The 19,883-nt window shown below is 34.9% G+C and overlaps 2 protein-coding genes across 8 annotated transcripts; one reads left to right on the plus strand and one right to left on the minus strand.

The window, feature by feature from the left end:
- Positions 1–44: 44 nt before the first annotated feature.
- Positions 45–5,144, minus strand: LOC106151272 (uncharacterized). Of its 6 annotated transcripts, XM_087002061.1 has the most exons (10): positions 4,946–5,030; positions 4,512–4,601; positions 3,914–4,063; positions 3,042–3,161; positions 2,392–2,496; positions 2,143–2,244; positions 2,026–2,100; positions 1,712–1,897; positions 775–891; positions 45–371 (listed from the first exon to the last, which is right to left on the minus strand). In XM_087002061.1, exons 3-10 carry the CDS (start codon positions 4,040–4,042, stop codon positions 327–329), a joined length of 879 nt encoding a protein of 292 aa, XP_086858187.1. In that variant the 5' UTR covers positions 4,043–4,063; positions 4,512–4,601; positions 4,946–5,030; the 3' UTR covers positions 45–326. The 6 variants fall into 6 exon arrangements, with proteins under 6 accessions (XP_086858187.1, XP_086858183.1, XP_086858186.1 ...); XM_087002057.1 differs by having other exon boundaries at positions 2,026–2,244; positions 4,946–5,144; XM_087002060.1 differs by having other exon boundaries at positions 1,712–1,888; positions 2,026–2,244.
- A 4,486-nt stretch (positions 5,145–9,630) lies between these two features.
- Positions 9,631–19,819, plus strand: LOC106151274 (fatty-acid amide hydrolase 1). 2 transcript variants are annotated; one of them, XM_013524450.2, is made up of 17 exons: positions 9,631–9,801; positions 10,590–10,703; positions 11,123–11,179; positions 11,456–11,542; positions 12,073–12,144; positions 12,589–12,650; positions 12,923–13,129; positions 13,359–13,399; positions 13,858–13,982; positions 14,295–14,423; positions 14,807–14,904; positions 15,251–15,347; positions 15,604–15,647; positions 15,903–15,942; positions 16,173–16,284; positions 16,713–16,852; positions 17,212–19,819. In XM_013524450.2, the coding sequence occupies exons 1-17, from the start codon at positions 9,715–9,717 to the stop codon at positions 17,347–17,349; spliced, it is 1,650 nt and encodes a 549-aa protein (XP_013379904.1). In that variant the 5' UTR covers positions 9,631–9,714; the 3' UTR covers positions 17,350–19,819. The 2 variants fall into 2 exon arrangements, with proteins under 2 accessions (XP_013379904.1, XP_013379905.1); XM_013524451.2 differs by lacking the exon at positions 9,631–9,801 and adding an exon at positions 10,149–10,319.
- The last annotated feature ends 64 nt before the right edge of the window (positions 19,820–19,883 follow it).

Consider the following 19,883-nt stretch of genomic DNA (forward strand, 5'->3'; position numbering starts at 1 on the left):
GGCCTGACAGTTCTTAGACAATTAAATAAGATTCAGGAGTCGAGTACTTTTTATATTTATAAACATTTAATGTCATCTGTTAGGTAAAAAATTCATACAAAAATCATATAAAATTTTACTTTGCTTCTTAATGATATCTATTACTGTCTACATCAGGTACCTCGCGCTAGTGCACAATGAAACAGATTGTATACAAAACGTATTTATGATGTGCATTTTAACAGTCCTGTTACTGTTTGCTTCACAAGTTCCTTTAACTAAATTGCAAATTACAGTAAGCAATGCACGAACTTCTATGATTATGTACAACTGGTAAATCTTGTCCGTTATAGCTCTTTCATTTCCTGGCTGGACCGCTTTTGTCCTCTAGTCTGTTGAAAAGAAAATAAATACGAAAGTTAATTACAAAACAGAATGACATAAAAAAATAATGCAGATAGTGTTTCTTCTTCAAAAAGAGAAAGATCCACATTAAATAGTAATATTCGGAGGGTTGATAAAGTAAAACGTAGGAATTGTTCATTTCCGATTTGGTTCTTGAATCGTTGACTTATTTTGAATTTGGTGAACTTATCATAAGTGGTGTCTTCTAATAAAAAATATACAGTTATTTTTCATCGAGTAACCGGATCTTCTTTCCCCTGCAAATGTGACCAAATTTTACCCATGTGTCCGTCATCTCAAGCTGCAGCCGCTACAAACTAGTCTAAATGCGATCCTTAATTAATAGAAACCATTAATTAATATAAACATCAGAAATTAAAAGTTACGTACCATGAATACGCCTCGGCCGACCAGGAGGTCCAGGTGGTCTAGGTCTTTCCAAATCATCACCACTACCCTCTCCAGGACTCCTCCTGGGAGGACGCCATCCACCGGGTCTTCTGCCCCCTGCAATTATTAACAAATTTTTCCCTTGTATTTCAAACTGTAGGCGAAAGAAAAAAGTCTAAATGCGATCCTGAGTTAAGGGTATTGTAACCCTTTATCATCATCCAGATACCGAAAATGAGTTTTTATTTGCATCTAAATATTCAATAATGCGTCCAACTTTGTGCTGATTCAAAACATTAAAGAACCATTGGAGATATAAAATATCGGCGATTACATTTCTCGGTGCAATGTATAAGCATGGACAACTCAAATCTTTGATCGTCAATTTAACACCTTTCTGTTTTGAGGCGAGATAGAAATCGGTATGGGGCGTAACTTCGTCCTTGAACAGGATTTTAGTACAATATAGGCAGAGTGTAAAGGCTACAATCCCGTGCCGTAATTTTAGTTTAAATGTTTTTGTTATGGAATTATGAGCCCCTTATTACAGCTTTTCATTAAACAAGAGCATTATTTTGCTATATCAACGATAAAAACCTATAATCTAAGACTTTAAAGAAAAATCGTTGGCAGGGTTTTGAGAGTACTAAATGGTGTAATTAAATAAATAATTAATCCGGTGCTAAAACGCGCTCGTGGGTGTTCAGGTAAAAGAGATATTTGAATAACCGATTTTTCAGTTTTTACCCCAAAATTGCAGTTACCCATTGACGTCACCCGTAGGTTAACATTTGTGTTTTGCAAATTAAGTCACGTGATGAAAATTTATCTGTTACCCAAAAGAATGTATGAAAGGCAGAAAATAAGGAGTTATGTACGATGGGTAACAATATCCTTAATCAAAAACATTTTTCAACAGAAATTATTAGGTACGTACCATGACTAGGTCTGGGTGGTACAGGAGGTCCAGGTGGTCTAGGTCTTCCCAAACCATCACCACTACCCTCTCCAGGTGATCTAGGGCTTTCCACATCATCACCACTACCCTCTCCAGGACTCCTATGAACGGATCTTCTCCCCCTTTGAGGACGCAATCTACCGGGTCTTCTGCCCCCTGCAAATGCTAACAAATTTTACATTTAACACATGTGCCGTTCAAACTGCAGCCGATACAAACAAGTAGTCTAAATGCGATTCTTAATTTGAAAAATTTGAAAACCATTATTTCAACAGAAATTATAAGGTACGTACCATGACTAGGCCTGGGCGGTACAGGAGGTCCAGGTGGTCTAGGTCTTTCCAAACCATCACCACTACCCTCTCCAGGTGATCTAGGGCTTTCCAAATCATCACCACTACCCTCTCCAGGTGATCTAGGGCTTTCCAAACCATCACCACTACCCTCTCCAGGACTCCTATGAACGGATCTTCTCCCCCTTTGAGGACGCAATCCACCGGGTCTTCTGCCCCCTGCAAATGTTAACACCCATGTGCGCAAGTGAATTTCCATGTGCTGCTTTAAAAGAGCCAATTTATATTGTAGCCAATACAAATAAGTTAAAATGCAATTCTGAAATTAAAACAATATTTGTGTTACAGAATTTATATGCAACTTACCGCGACTGGGTCTAGTCGGACTAGGTCTAGGTTGTCCCTCTCCAGTACTCCTATGACTGGGTCTTCTTCCTCTGTGAGGACGCATTCCACTGGGTCTTCTGCTCCCTGCAAATGTTCAAACTTCATCCATAAGACCTGTGCCCAAGTGACATAACTTTTGCTGAAGGTCACTTTTAAAGGGGATGTTTTAGCCGCCGATTGATAGATTTTGATAAAACTTTAGGATGGGTCAGAAAAGGAATAACAGTACAGTGCTAAGATTGTGTACATCCAGGATTGTTTAAAAAACATCCCTCACCATTATGATTTAGTTTTTTATAAACGGTGAAATTGACACCAAATGCCCTGTGTGCAAAGGAATTAACTATTGTTGAAGTTTTGAGAGGTCACTACAAAAACCACTGAAATCTGTTTTAAATGTAATATGTGTAAACATAACTTCGAATAAATAAGAAATTTTGCTTCGATAGAATTTCGGTAACTTATCATGACCGGGTCAAGGTGGAAAATTTGTCCATACGGTCTGTGCTTGAATTAACTTTTTCATTTTATTTCGTGAGAGGTAATTTTTTAATCTCTATGAAATTGACACAGATATATCTTTGAATAAATAAGAATATTTGCTTCAACAGAATCTATCAGTTACTTACCGTGACTAGGTCTAGGCGATTTAGGTCTTGATTCCATTTCATCACCACTACCCTCTCCAGGACTTCTATGACTGGGTCTTCTCCTCCTCTGAGGACGCATTCCACCGGGTCTTCTGCTCCCTGCAAATGTTTAAATTTAATCTATAATACCTGTGCCCAAGTGACATAATTTCCTTGAAAGTCACTTTTGAAGTGGATGTTTTCACGACCGTTTGTCTCTTCGTCACCAGCTTTTCTCAATAAGGTAAAGATAGATTTTGATGAAAGTTGCGATAGGTCAAAAATGGACTAACAATACAGTGATTAGATTTTGTACATCCAGGATTGTTTAAAAAAGACCCTTTACTATTATGAGTTAGATTTTGAGAAATGGTGAAATTGAGACCAAATGTCCTGTGTGCGAGAGATAACTTTTGTTGAAATTTTGAGAGTCACTTTCAATAACCATATTGAAATCTGTCTTCAATGTAATCTGTGTAAACATAACTTTGAATAAATAAATAAATAAATAAATAAAAATTTGCTTCGATAGAATTTAGGAACTTACCATGACCCGTGTAACGAAACTGAGTGCCCGTTTAACAGAAAGTCCGCCCTCCATTTAGTTATACTGGTTAGAGTGGCCTGACCTAAGTGGGCCAAATTATAGGGCGGGGCTAACCGGCACAAATGAATGGGAAGCAGACTTCCTACCATGGGGGACTCTGTCACGTTACAGGGTCTAGGTGGAAAATTTGTCCATACTGTGCTCAATTGAATTAACTATTTCATTATAAATCGTGAGAGGTTTTTTGCGAAAAATAATTTAAATCTGTATGAAATTGACATAGAACAAATAATATTTGCTTCAACAGAATCTATCAATAACATACCTTGACTAGGTCTAGGCGATTTAGGTCTTGATTCCAATTCATCACCACTACCCTCTCCAGGACTCCTATGCCCGGGTCTTCTCCTCCTCTGAGGACGCCTTCTACCAGGTCTTCTGCCGCCTGCAGCATACTCGGGATCGTGGCCTCCTGCTACATGAGCAACGTACAATATACTTTCATACTAAATTAAAATAAGCCGCGCACGGTCTTCTGACCGAATGAAGCTTGTTAAAGACAAAAATAAGTATCCGTTTAAATGGATGCGTTGCTAACCTCATGCTTGATCAAACCAAATAGTTATATGAAACATAACTCTTTGATCGAACTGTTTCGCATTTGTTCAAATTACTGTTAACCTTATGCCAATGGTTTTTACTCATGACAAGGGCTTTCTTTTCGATATTTTTTCACGTTATATTTCATATACCAGACACATGCAAAGAATAATATTTCTAGGACGTAATTTACTTCAAGTAGCCCTTGTCATTTTCAAACGTTATTTTCGTAATGATGCTCGTTATGACCAGGACAGAGACCTATGCATTGCCTTTTTGATATACCAGTAGTATACTCTAATTAGACAAAAAAAATTACTTACCCGGAGCTGGCGCGGGACTTAAGGGTGGTCTTGGTCTTCCTGGGGGACGGCTAGGTGGGTCATCTTGAAGATGAGTGATCGATACCAAATCTGCAAAACAAGTCACATACCAGTATATTAGAAAATCGAATATGTACAAATGAGTTGGACTAACATTTCTTTACGCTCATCAGCCCGGCTCTGCAGCAACCAAGGTTATATAACGTTTACCTTATTTTTACATTAATAAAAAAAATGCACTCACTTACGTTTTATTTTGCTTCTTTTTCTATTGTGAACGCGACGCTTTTCCAGCACAAATTCTGTATTATTACAATTCATAGTTGCAAGCCTATTTTTCAGGATATTTTCCCTGAAGTTGTAAGTTTTGAACTGCATAATCCATTTCCAAAGCAAAACAACAATATATAAATTACGAAAAGCTATATGCTTACCTTTAGGAGGTTTTTTGTTGTCGGACTCGTCATGATCTTCGATGTACAGGGCAATCCCTACGCTAATAAGAACGAGCGCAAGTGCGCATCGTAGGACTTGCCTTCCCATCCTCCTGTCGCTTTCGGAATATGCACTCTAAGGCATAAGGCATTTTCGTCTTATTTTATACCCTTCCAGTTGCTAATTGGTTGTTTTAATTGCCGTGGGGACCGTGGGTCGTGGGTTGCTTATTGCGCTTATTTTAGAAGCACGTCAGTCAGGTATCTTCAAAATTTTCAATGCTTTTCTACGTAACTATATAATTACATGGTGAATGTAGCAATTTTAATGGTACTGGTAGATGACACCTTTGATAAGAATTGGCAGCATGCGGTCTCTTAGAACTTTACCCATGGAACCTAATAATTAACCCCACAATCCCTACATTTAGAACAGCATATCTGAAACAATCAGGAAGTATACCTGTAATCAAGATGCCATCGCAAGTTGTTTTTGCGGTAGGTTAAGTGCATGCATGATTTTGCGTCACAAGAGAGACAGGGCAAGCTTATTTTCAAATAGAGGTTCTTTACGAACACATAATAAATGCAGCATATATAAATAAAATATATATTGAAACTAGCTCTTGTCAGAACAAAGGATGCTTGAATCCTTATCAAATCCATTGACAGTAGCCTCCCACATTCGCACCTGATTCTTGTCTGGAGTGGGTGGACCACTGAGGTGCATTTGATCATATCTATAGCGTCCTAGATCATATCAAGCTGGCACAATTTGGACCCAAGTCAAACTTCAGTGTTTGAGATTGTTGGCCTAGTTTTAAGACATGCTAATCTGACTATTAAGACAGTATGAAGTATAAAGAGATGTTGACTGAGAGAAAATGAGAGATAGAGGAAGAAGAAGATGATGAAGATGAAAATGAAGGCCTACATGAATGCGCGACCAAAGTGAACTTAAATTCGTATAACACCCAAACCCAATATAGAGATGCATTTCACATGTTGAAGTGTCAAAAAATAAAATTGAATGAATTCAAAGTTGTATTCAGTTTTTAAAACATATATGTGTATAGAACAAAAATCCACGACTGTCTCAATTTAAATTAAAATTTTGATTTTTACTATGTCTTTTACATTACGCAAAGAGTAACGTAAGTTCCGGGTCATTTAATTTTAATTTTATACCACGTTCCGATATATTTTGTAGTGGTTCAGTCATGGTAAATTAGACATGACGTCTAGGCAGGACGTTTTTTTAAATATAAAAAACTATAACCCAAGGGGCTTTGTGTCATGGCTAATACTAGGTAACGTATGTTCCCTAGAAAAATTGTTACAATGTTTCATTTTGATTAGGTACTTGGTGTGCAGAGAAAACAATGTTTTCTGTTGCTGACCGAAATATATTGTGATTCCATGATAGTTTGACATTTCTTATATAATATTTGGAGCACGAGGGGAAAAATAATTTATTTAATGCTTATTTTACTGTCGGTAGGGTGTATTTTCCGAGTTTTTTAAATATTCAGTGACAAGCAAACTAATTATAAAGTACCGGTAGCCCAAAGACAATTAATTGCTCTGTACAGAAAATTATTATAATTTTTTACAAGGTTATACTTGTTGGAGATAAATCAAAGAACAAAATCCAGTGATGATTGAATTTTCGAAGTGAGTAAAACGTTTCGTAGTTGAACGTTTTGTATTTGTGACAGTAACGCATGTTCCCTTTTTTGGGATAGAAGTTGAATTATTTTTTATTTATCATGGTTCCAGGAGAGTGAAACTTTGATATAAACTTCTTCACGTGGGACCCTAAAATAATCAGACATAGTTTGCAATCTGAGCACTAAATCATTTTAAGAGCATGCCTGTGACATCAATTGCACCTCTATATTTGGTTTGGGTGATAAACATAATTTTTGAGAAGTGTTTTCTATGCAGGCCTTTTAAGTTAATTTTAAGACCAGCATTCTATATGAGTTTTTATTTGAAACCAGATGCTTGAATCCTTATCAAATCCATTGACAGTAGCCTCGCACATTCGCACCTGATTCTTGTCTGGAGTGGGTGGACCACTGAGGTGCATTTGATCATATCTATAGCGTCCTAGATCATATCAAGCTGGCACATTTTGGACCCAGGTCTAACTTCAGTGTTTGAGCTTGGTGGCCTAGTTTCAAGACATAGGCCTACTACATGTACATGTACTCTGGCAATGTTTGCATTAAAACTACATTGGTTATACATATACATATTTATGGCATTCATTTAAAGCATATTGGCTCTATAATATGCAGAAAAAATAACATACAATAAGAAGAAGTTAGACACGAACATTTCAAAGATACGGAAGATAATAAAAATGTCGTTAGGGAGGTTCTTGTTTCGAAAAATGATCTATAAAAAGAGTTTGGGTGCGAACTTACCACCAGGCATTGAGATAAAAACTTTGACCCTCCCCCCCCCCCCCATGTCTTAATGACCAAAGGGCTTACTTTTTTTTTATATTTTGAAACGAAATAATTCTACTCTAACTTTAATGCCATAGATATACATGCACATGTACGACGACCATGACATGTCAATGTTTATTTTAATTAAATACTTTATTTTTGCTTTAAGCTGCCCTCTATTCCCGAACTACCAGTATACACTGTACCTTTGACAGGTTTTCATCTTTTATCAGAGTATATTTTAACTAAGATATGCAGTGCGTGAAAATGAAAAGAAAATGTTAAATATATTTCAAGTGGTCTGACATCTAATACTGAGACTAAATAAAAAACACGATGTTCAAGATGATGCCCTCGAAGTGATTGCGCAATATAACTTGCTCGTGTTTTAATACCCTTAATTGAATAATGCGTTGTGAACCGTTATGATTTCCGACAGACGAAAGAGAAACAAAGCAATACTATTACGTGTACATGTGTTAGGACCTTACGAAATTTGTTAGATTAGATTTGTATGAATAGAATGGACCTACATGTACATGTACCTGTGGGGATCCTAGAATGGATGAACGTTTTGTAACTGCTGTCACAATACGGAAGGTACAATAAAGAACTGTAAAATATGTTACAACAAAGTAGTGAAATTATGTAAAATATAGGGAAACTTGACCTAGCTAGGCCTATATTATGTTTCCTTGAATAACAAGAACGTATATTCATGGTCAGTAATGACTTGAAACCGCCATCAGTTTACTCTCTCTGGGAAGCATGTAAAAGAGAGGAAGATGTATTCTGCGACATCGTATTCGTTGAAAATATTTACAATGTTTGTTTTAATCGCTTTATGGGTATGGCGCCTCTAGTTTAAATAATCGAGGAATATTTGCGGTGCAATTAGGGGACCATGGGCGGATGAAGGCCATCGTCTGAGTCTTCCGGAAGACGATCTTCTTTCTTAGTCTGTGCAGGGAATTATATCGGATATAATTCCCTGGTCTGTGACACCCTTCCGTGGCTTTCTTACTAACTTCGGTGACAATAGATGTCATAAGTATGACTATGGTCGCCACGAGTGGTTTAGATCATATCAAAAGCTGACAGTTGACAAGCTTACTAATTATGATGCAATTAAAATGCCTGGTTGTCGACCAGAGGGTACGCAGAAGCTCGTAAACGATTAAACTTGTAAGAGGAACTACATGTAGTCGGGGCTGACTGGTTGGTACTGGTATATACTGGTTGGTACTGGTATATACCGGTATATACTGGTTGGTACTGGTATATACTGGTATACTATACTGACAGTTAATGAAAACGCATCAGAAAACTTTCTTGTACTTTTTTTTACCGAGAATCGATTTCCAACCATATAAACGAGTACAAATGCACTTGTTTGATCATAAGAGAGTCACCTTGTTTGACTGAATAATAGGTTATATTTCACACGAAAACTGTTATTTTCTTAATGTTTCAAAGGAACTTAAAATATTATTTGATAAATAAATGGTGCGTTTTCATTGACTGTCAGTATAAAATAAACGTATTTAGCAATGAGTAGTGATGATAAAATATTTTTTCTTCTTTTATTTCCTTGTATTTATAACTTTTGAAAAAGATTAAAAATGTAGTATATATATAGGGCCTACCCCTATATAATAGCTATAAGGCTTGATACAGGCCTAGCTAATTTGTAACATTGATAAAGTAATTAAGACAATTCATTAGTGGCGTAACATAACAAAAATAAGTTTCTCGTCAAATCTCGGACAACCAATACTCTGTTACCTCTTTTATAATAATAATAATAATAATAATAATAATAATAATGGTCATCGCGGCAAGTTATTGACTGCGGATGCATGGTAGATTCCCACATTGTGTTTCAATGGGCTGGATTAAACATGATTAAATCTCGAAAAGAGACCACCTAGGACCACAGGTAATTACAAAAAAAAGTATTTTATTTAAACAGGTTTGACATAGATTAACAAGAAAATGTAAAAAAAAAAATGTTTGAAAAGTGAAATTTACAGGGTAGGGGGGTATACTACAAAAGTAACATATTTTTTTCCCGTAGTGTTGGGGCTAACAACTCACATCATTAACAGACGATTGGTAGAACGCGGTCTGTGTCAGAGCGACTGTACGCACCGCTGATGCACTGCACTCGCACTGTATAACTGAAAGGGTCTCTGTAACGATTGTGTTAGAGGCGTAAGATACCGGTCACGGATTAAAGTTCATTAGCTCTCCTCCATTTGTCGTCTTATCTAATGGACTCATACCTGTAAATGGAGCGAAAATCAAGTCATGGGGAATCATAACAGCAGAAAAAGACAACAGAAGAGAGATGAACTTGAAAGAGACCTTAATATCTTGGAGAACAGACTGGAAAACGTATGTGACACTTCGTCTACCCACCTGTTCGCTGAAGAAATCCCAATCACGGCCAATGTCTAATTGGGTCATAACCAAGGAGTTCCACCGTGGTCAAATAGATTACGGTGGCAAACCTACTTTATAGTTTTGCTGTTCACACTTTACTTGCCTGTGAGCCCGTTAACTAGGCCCCAGTATTCGGGCGTGGGGTCCTGCACATACTGTACCAGTACTACTTGTAGCAGATATTAACCAGTTTTCGACATTGGGTTAATTGATGGTCATCATCAGTGACTCCCGTGTTGCTTCATTTATTTTGACCGATATATTACATTACCAAAGGCACCGATACAGTCGGCCCTAATAGAACGAAAAATCATGGACTAGCACCATTTATCAGTAATTTGAACACGTATATGGTAGTGCTTACAATATACCAGTAGTACATGTAGTTATAAAACGTGTATAAAGGCACTATTTACAAGTATTTGCACAAGTACCGGCATGGACAATATTACGAATGTATTATGTCTAAGGTACTGGTTACATATATTTGTGCTAGACTAATACTCGTGGACAACCCATAAAATGCTTTTACCTTCTGACCCTTTTAGAAATGCACTCTGCACATGTAGATTTTGACTACTTTTCATGTTTACACTAGACCTAAGGAATAACAACAGACAGGAAAGTGATTGACTTAAAGCAGATGAAAAACTACCACGAAACATGTAAATTAAGCATATAAATAGTGATGAATAAATGTGTACCTTAACTGTTAACATCCCTATTTTCCGTTGTTGCAGTTATCCAGGGAGAGAATAGAGGAGATAACTGGACTAAAATTGAGAGTGCTACTGGAGAAACTCAATTCTGGGGAATTGAAATCTGCAGAGGTGCTACAGGCCTTTCAATGCAAGGTAATATACATGTGTGTGTGTGTGTGTGTGTCTGTGAAATATTGGTACAGTATATATATTATGCACCTATTCAACACTTGGATAAATTTTACAGAGCTGCTGATACCTTTCACACACACTGATCATGCACTGTGTACAATGCAGGTGTAATATTTTCCTCCTTAAACTCAGTTTGAAATCTTTTTATCCATTGGTATAATACTGGCCTTAATGACACATCCATATATAATCTATTGAGTATTTGTATCTGGTATAGTTGTAAAAATATAGTGAATAGGCACCCCATGCTCAAGCTTTTTTAGAAGGATTTATTTATCCTGGGAGGGCATTGTTGAAAAAAACGTCTGTAAATCTGTAATGTTTATAATAATCTATAATATAAAATGATATAATTTTTTTTTTCAATTTAAAATTTACAGGCTGTGGAAAAGAACAGAGACCTCAATTTCATCACTGCTGTTATCAAGGAAGCACAGGTACATGACAGATAAATGAAAGCCTCTGCTGTGGGGTATTTTAAATTTTTTTTTTTTGTTAAATAGCCCCTATGACCATTTCATTCTTATACATGTAACACCGACAACAGTACATAAGCATTTCTAGTAATGAGTAATGTATATGTAAATAAAAATATGCATTGATTATATTATATAAAATTTTTCGATTTTAACCCCATTAAAATTGCTGGCTACAGGTATGTATTTAAGGCTAATTATCTGCATTAGTACTTGAATGTCAGCTTCTGGTTACAGGATGATGCAGTGGCCTGTGATACAGCTAGCGAGAAGGGGCCTCTTCATGGTTTGCCTGTCACTATTAAAGATTGTGTTGGACTAAAGGTAGAGGATTCACTTTTTACTCTGATGTGCATGTCTTTCCCCTGTATCTTTTGAATTGCACGAGCACTTAACTTGTGATAAGTTTCAGGCATTTAAAGCATTATTTACTTTTCCTGCTTTTTCATGTATTATAGAAAATATCTTTTTTGGGGTAGTGACTTCATTTCTTTAAAAAGACGTAACAATAATGGTCTCCAGGACATTATAACAAGCTATTCAAAAACAAGAGAAGCAACGGAGATCCAACCAGTCCCTTTATTGAAAATATACACCTGGATTATTTGATATTTTGATATATATAGCAGTCTGCAGCACTGAGGCACTTCATCAAAGCCTCAAACTAGCAAAATTTAGGATTGGGATGGTAAAGAGATCTGATTTTTCAGCTTGTGGTTTTACACTGGCACCTAGAATATTTAAGACTGTAAGAATTATTTAATGTTTATTTTGGCATAGTATGGAGAATTATCACTTGTAATGTCTTTAAGTAATTTGAAATTTCATCACAGATATACTTTTCTATTCTATAGGGTTATGACTCTACTTGTGGTCTGGTGAACTGGATAGGCAAACCATGGGAAGAAAACTCTGTGCTTACCAAAGTATTTACTTTTATTCTACTAAGTTAACAGTCCAGTTACTAAAAACATGTTTTCACTATAATATAATATAATATAATATAATATAATATAATATAATATAATATAATACTGTTATTTGTCAGTAAATTTGAATATGATATGTTTCTTAAATATGTTTTGATTTGCTTTTTATGATATTGATTTAAGATGATCTAAATCCTGAATTGGGATGTTCTCTGTATTTTATTGAACTGAATATTATAAATATAGAAATAATGCAGTGTTTTGCAATAGTTAGATGTCTAAGAATTGGAGGCATTTACTGTGCATGTACACAACACATGACAAAACACATAGCATAGAATTGACAGCAGTTACTTGTTTGAATTCTTTTAATAGTTTTTGTCTTTACATATTAGACAATTATGTTGAGTTAAATGGAATTGTTTGAATCTTTATTTACAGGTCTTGAAGAAACAGGGTGCTATTCCTTTTATTAAAACAAATGTTCCTCAAACCATGCTGGCGTAAGTACTGAGTACTAACATAATACCTACTTATACCTCAAAGCAGTATATTTGTAACTTTAAAATGAACAATTAAAATGAAATAGGTATTTTAGTATTTAAGAATACCTGCTAAGGAGTATCATGCCTAATTATCATGATATTAATAGGCATAAGAGATTAGGTCATAGGGATAAGAAGAAAGGGAAAAGAAATGTAACCATCATAATTTTCTTTTGTTTTACACAAAAATATTTATCTTGTGTAATGTGTGATTCTCTTGTATTTTGTAGGTATGACTGTTCTAATCCAATATTTGGTGCTACAAAGAATCCCCATGACCCCTCGAGGTCACCAGGTGGTTCCTCAGGTGGCGAAGGTGCAGCCGTAGGGTCAGGTGCCTCTCTCGTAGGCATAGGCACAGACATAGGGGGCAGTGTGAGAGTACCTGCTGCATGCTGCGGAGTTTATGGGCTTAAACCAACCTGGTTTAGGATAAGGTAAGGTGAAAATGGGAAGCAATAGAAAGTTTCCAAAAGATTAATCTATTACGTTATTTTTCCTTTTAATTCCATAAATAAAACCTGTAGAAATATAAGAATCAAATGTTCTTGACTCCATGTGAACTGTTGACTTTTAACTAGTTGTACTGTGTTTTTAGGATTTTGTATTTTGATCACAGTTGGTTTACTGTTCAAAGTTAAAATTTTAACCCTTTGTACATTTTAGCTCTGCTGGAAATACCCCTTTCTATTCTGGAAATAAATTGTGTAAGTTCAAAAAGTCCACAGACAAATTTTGAGTAAATGCAAATAGTTTGTTTAGTAAATTTGACGAAGTTTTCATCTATTTCATTGATTTGTGGCCAAATGTTACAAATTTATGTTTGTCAGATATTGTATTTTAGGATTATACATTTAATATAAGATTTGTTATACTTAAATAAGTCTAGCAAAAATGTGGGTGGCTTTGTGAAAATGAATAAAACATTGTTTATGCCCTAGTCATGAATTCATTTCAACATTCATCAGTAAAACATAATGGCCATGCATTCTTATGAAAATGATATTCCTTAACACCAGTATAGTATAATACCATAACAGGTTATGATATACAGAACAAAAAATCTACAGAACATATATTCCCTAATCATGGCATGGGAGTAGTTGAGTCTGGAGTTTGCTTTAACATACATTTAAACATATATTTATGATATATTTTATTACAGTATGCACCTGCTATGGTGTTCTTGGACAAGATGTAGATAGCTTGGCAATTATGATGAAGGCACTCTTGTGTCCTTACATGTTCAAGTTGGATCCATATGTACCTCCCATTCCTTTCCAGTCAGAGGTAACTCTCAGCTAAAATTAAGCCAGATGCATACTCTTGTCATGTAGGTTTTTAGGAATCTCATTTTACACATGTCTGGTCACTTGTTTTCACATTAAGTGACCCATGCACACAGTCTGTACAGTGGATAAAGTTTCTTTAATAGACATCAGATTAAAACTTTGCTGACTAATCTTCAATCATCAACAGTTGTGTGGAGGATGTTGCACATCTCGCAGTCATGTTTATCTTGCTTCTGGTAATGTTTTTTTATGTTACAGTGTTAAGGAAAATTCCAAGATATTTTTTAATGTTTTACATGTTATCTCTCAGATATATGAAAGTACCAAGCCACTGAAGATAGGTTTCTATACTGAGTTTGAAGACTTTATAACACCAGTGCCAGCTTGTCAGCGAGCTGTGTTGGTTGCTAAGGCTGTGCTGGAACAGAAAGGCCATAAGGTAATTGTATGGGAGGATTTCATTGATATAAGGTCATTACATATTATTTATTAATTTAATTGTAAATTATGTTTTTAATTAATTTGTACTAAATAACGTTATACTTAGATCAACTTTTGCAGTTTTTTTTCTTATAAGAGATAATTACAAAAAATAATTTTTTTTAGAAAAAAAACAATGGACTAATTTCGTGGGAATGGATTCATAAACTATACGTAATTGTGGTAAAATTGTCATTTACCCCAGAAAAATCCCGTTTTTGGCAAAAATGAACCATTGTTATCCCTTTAATACATGCACATTATTTTTAAAAGCACCAGTAGTTTTGAACTGAACATTAACATATTTTTCTTTCTTTAACAAGTTGGAACCTACATTTTCAGCTCATTCCATGGACCCCTCCAAATGTTAAAGATAATCTTTTTACCTACTATGGCAGAAACATATTGGCTGACTATGGGGAATCATTGGCAGTAATGCTGTAAGTTCACAGGTAGAGAACCTCTTACTGAAGTGTAGAGGAGGACTAAGAATTAATTTATCTCACTCGTTGCCAGCAAATATGTAGCTGTCTGACTTGTCTTGTGACCAGCCCATCGGGTCACTGACACTCATCTCCCTGCTGAAAATTCCTGTTATGAATCGGCATGTTGCATTGTTGATTTATTACATTGTAAGTGTAGCATTAGATAACATTTTTTCTCTATTTTTGCTTTGGTGGGTTGTTTCTATGTCCAAAATTTGTTTTAAGTTATTTGTTTTGTTTGTTTACCTGAATTCAAATCAGGATATTGAAATGATATTATATTTAATCTCTTTATTTTCAGGAAAGGGGATGTCATAGATCAGTGTATGCAAGTTTTTCACTCAGTTAGGCTTCCTTACTTCTTAAAGAGGATTATATCATTCTTCATAAAACCATTTGTAAGTTAAAAAAGATCAAATAATACCTTTTTCAAATATTGTTATGATTTTTGTTACAATAACTATAAGTCAATTTAGCAATGTGTTATGTAAAATTATTCACTGTATTAAAGTACAACCAAAACCCATACTGAAGGAAGTACTGAGTACATCATTGATTTTATTAATTGATTATTTTATGATAGAGGATGCATTCTGATATCCTCTAATAAGTACCTAGGAGATGTTATGCCCATTGTTTTGGTATGATTTTCAGGATTGCTTTGCTAGCCGAATGTTATTAGCAGTTAAGCCCTTCAGGTAGAGGAATTTTTTTGTAGAAGCTGTTAATTTCAGAATTTTAGCTTGTTTTAATACAATTTACAGTTTCAAGGTTAAAAATTTATATTTAAGCAATTGAAATGTTTTAACCAATCTTGTAGACTAATTTGTGTCCCTTTTTTGCTGTAACATAACAGCGAATGGCTTTTCAGGATGACATTTGACTACTATAAAATATATTTGCTATGATGTAAGATGTGCTGTAAATATTTTGTAAACTATTTTTACTTTTAGGTCTATTTATGAATGGTTTAATTTCAACACCAAAGTAGAGGTATGTTTGGCTATAAGTTAAATGTCATTTATTCAGATAAATGGATTTACCGTTTAATCAAAATGTACATAACAAAAATTTTAAAAATGAAATTTCAAAGTGTTCTGTAAAATTTCATGAATGGACAGTGACATAATTTTAGATATTACACACGAACACACACACACACAGAGGAGATAATTTATATAGATCATGGATTACATGTTTGACAAGAGATTTGTACCTTGTAGAAGTGGAAGATGGATTTTAAAGACAATTGGCAGAATTATGAGATGGATGCTGTTATCTGCCCAGTCATGACTGCTCCTGCCCTACCACTAGGCTATCCAGGGAGAGCTCATGGTAAGATTTCTATCTTGTGGGCAGATTTATTAAAATATCCTATCTCTGTATTTCAGCAGTATTGGTGTGTAGAGTCAAATGTAGTTACTGGTAGATACAGTGACACAGTACAGTTCTAACAGCTCCATTGACAGAAAGATGAATTTTGCTCATTTCTTCAACCTCTAGCTGATGTTAAGTGTTCAACATTCTGTACCTTGTTCCTATACAGCCACAAGAAATTATATTGAAGTGAAGGTTATAGCAATATCTTTAGTCTCATATTCTGACAAAATTGAGGTGATACCCAACAAGATTTTTGGCTGTGCCAAAAATTCAGAGATGCCCACTGATTGAATTTCTTTTAACGAATCAAACATTGTTGGAATTTTATAGTAATAAATCCATGTTCTGCCATTGTTTTTTATCTTTCACATTATTCTTTTTAGCCTCCATGGCATTTTGTACACTGTACAATGTGCTGAACTTTCCAGCTGGGGTTGTCCCTGTTACTAAGGTCACTGCCACTGACATGGAAGAACTGAAAAATTACAAGGCCCCTAATACGTGGCAGAAACTTGTGAAAAAGGTAATTGATGCAGCCACTCTAACAGCATATATTTGGAATGAGTTAAATGCAGTACTTGGCACTGGTGACAGACAGATATTATTACATGATACCAGGAAAGCTGACTAATGCCTCAAGATTTTCATGATGAAATCCTTATTTGAAAATCCACTCTGTTTTACAACTGTCCTCTTTTAAAATACTTATAAAATACTTTTGTTATCTCACACATTATCAAACTAATATGTTAAAGACACTTTATGTAATACAGTATTATGGTAGATCTACTAACTTAAAGGTCAGCAGAAATAGTGATGAAAAAGTAAATCCCTGAAAACTTAGTATTGACTAAGTTTGACAGTCATTTGTTGTTTCCCCAGGGTTGTGAAGGTGGCAAAGGTCTCCCCGTGGCTGTGCAATGTGTTACCTTACCATTCCAAGAGGAGCTGTGTCTACGTGTGATGAAGGAGCTACAAGAGGGACTACAATATGCACATGATGAAATGGAAGAGTATTAGGATAGTATTGGGTAGAATTAGGGAAATGGTTTAAAATGATGAAGGGATTGAAGCATGAATTTCAAGAAAATTATGAAAGCAGGTGTGGTTTGAATTTATGCTTATAAATGTCTTGTTGTCATTGATCATAAGCAGTCAGTTGTTAATTAATTTAATTTCACAGTGCTATAATGTGATTACTATATTACTTATAATAATAGCACTTTATTTTAACTATGTGGAAGCATATTCAATACATCTGATGGCCTGATATGCCTTCTATTCAGTAGTCATCTTGGGTTAATCAGTGTAAGAAACAGAAGCTTCTAAGGATGAAATATTCTTGGAATATAAATGGCAGATGAGAACAGATTAGATTTTGTTTCTGCAAAAAAAGTGAACAAGGGTACAAGAATACAGGCAATGTATAATTATCAGATTTTCTATGATTACACATCATACTGTTAAAATATTGATTTAATTCAGAGTGCATTTACAGTGTAATGCATTTTGGTGATATGTATGGTAACATAAAATATGAATACAATGTTTCTTGTTATGTGATTGGATATATATTTTTTCATTTCTTAAATATTTTTTGTTGTTTTGTTCAATACATTAACTAGGAAACCTTGTTGTTGAGTTTCTTCTAAGATTTTGATAGCAGTATAGATTTTCAAGTCTTTTAGAGAGGCACATGCTAAAACCAACATTCCAACTTAATTAGCATTAAGTAACTTTATTCATAAATTATCTTTTTTATTTCTAGGCAAAATTTTCATTTCATTTGCACCTTCTGTGTTAATTTGTCTGTGCTAGCCTCAGGTTAAAATCTGCCTGTCTGTGTTACTGCCAAAACAAGTATAGTTGCATTTTTTATATAAAATAACAATAATAATAATTTTATATGTATAATAATTATTATTTTATATAAAGACATACCTTTCCATGATGCAGGTTTCATGTGAGACATTGAAGTATTGGAGTGGTAAAAACTCTGATTTTCAGCAGTTGTAGGAAGAACTTATCATTATAATTTAGATTTGTGTAATTGTAAGCCAAATATAAAGTGACCAGACAAACATTTGTAGAGAATGTTAAGAGGATTAAAGAACCATTGCCCTCCACCATCAACTTGATCAAACATTGTTTTTAATTCACATTACACATAAATCTTTCTGATAGGCAAAGCAGCACATACCCGTTGAAGGATTGTTTACAAGAATCTGTGTAACACAATAGAATATAACCAAAAAGTACAAGTGCTAAATACTGCATATCATTATCACATCAGAACTATTGGAGTATTACCAGAGGCTTGTTAATTATTGATGTGATGTACGATGATCTATTACAAAGATTGTGCCATGGGTATTTTTTAATTATTGTAAAAGGCTAGACACAGGTAGAGTGTTCCCAGCAGCATTATTTATATACTTACTGACTTCAGAATCTACAGAATATTAAAATTCATTGATTTACGTCATACAAACTGTATGTAACATTGTATGTCACTTTATGTTTTCCCCCTCTTTACATTGTTTGTAACATTTCTATTCATCTTTTGTTTGCAAGCACCCACATACATCTGATTATACCTGGCAACGTGCCTTCACCTGAGGTACAGGTAAAACCTGTCCATGGTTTTGTTTGTAAATGTTTGCTATCTGTTATTGATGGTTGGTGTTAGGACAAAGCACAGAGGTTTACAGTCAGAGAAGGTTGAAAGGAGGGGGTGATTTGTGGAGCTTGCAGCTGGATTTCTCAAATTTAGAAAAAATTCTAGGGTTGCACTACTAGGTTTCTGTATCACTGCCCCCCCCCCCCCCCCCCCCCCCCCCGACTCTCCTCCCCTCTCTTAAATCCTGGATCTGTCCCTAGATCCAGATTATCATTTTCAGATCACATCAGTAACAACAACAACAACATGCATCTATTCCCTTTATGTGACAGACACTTTATCTGTCATCAAGTGTAAAAGTGTTATAATTATTCAGGCTGAAATATGAAAATTTTGATGCTTAAAAATCAACAGCAAGGAAAATGAAATATGTACATTTTGTAGTATGATGTTTTACTCTTTGCTTAGGCATTTGCTTAGCTAAATGGAAATGTCACATAAAACAAGCAGTGAGTGCAGACTTAATCATTTATATCAACAGCTAATAGATAAAATCATAAAAATAAAAATCAGACCAATTGAGTAAAGTACAATTTTACTATTCAAGTTAGTCTTGTACTTCATGAGTCGACAATGAAGTTCTAGCCAGTACAAAAGGTAGTGTCCTTAGCTCTTCCACTTGTAGATCTAAAGTTTTAAGTAATCAATACTCTGAATACATGGATGATTTTGGTTCATCACCAACACCAAGGTGATCGATTCAGAATACAGCATTACGTACACAGTATATATGTCTATGCCATATGACGTCATGTATGACAAAAGAAGGTAAATAAATCAATATGCGTGTTATGTCTGAGTAAAACAATAGTAATATAACCAATTGTTGTTTGATCGTTATGTAGTGAAGTGGGTTACGTATTGTTACGTTGAC

The sequence above is a fragment of the Lingula anatina genome, chromosome 1 (assembly GCF_051362555.1).
Source record: "Lingula anatina isolate TDL-2025a chromosome 1, LinAna3.0, whole genome shotgun sequence".
Classification (NCBI taxonomy): Eukaryota; Metazoa; Brachiopoda; class Lingulata; order Lingulida; family Lingulidae; genus Lingula; species Lingula anatina.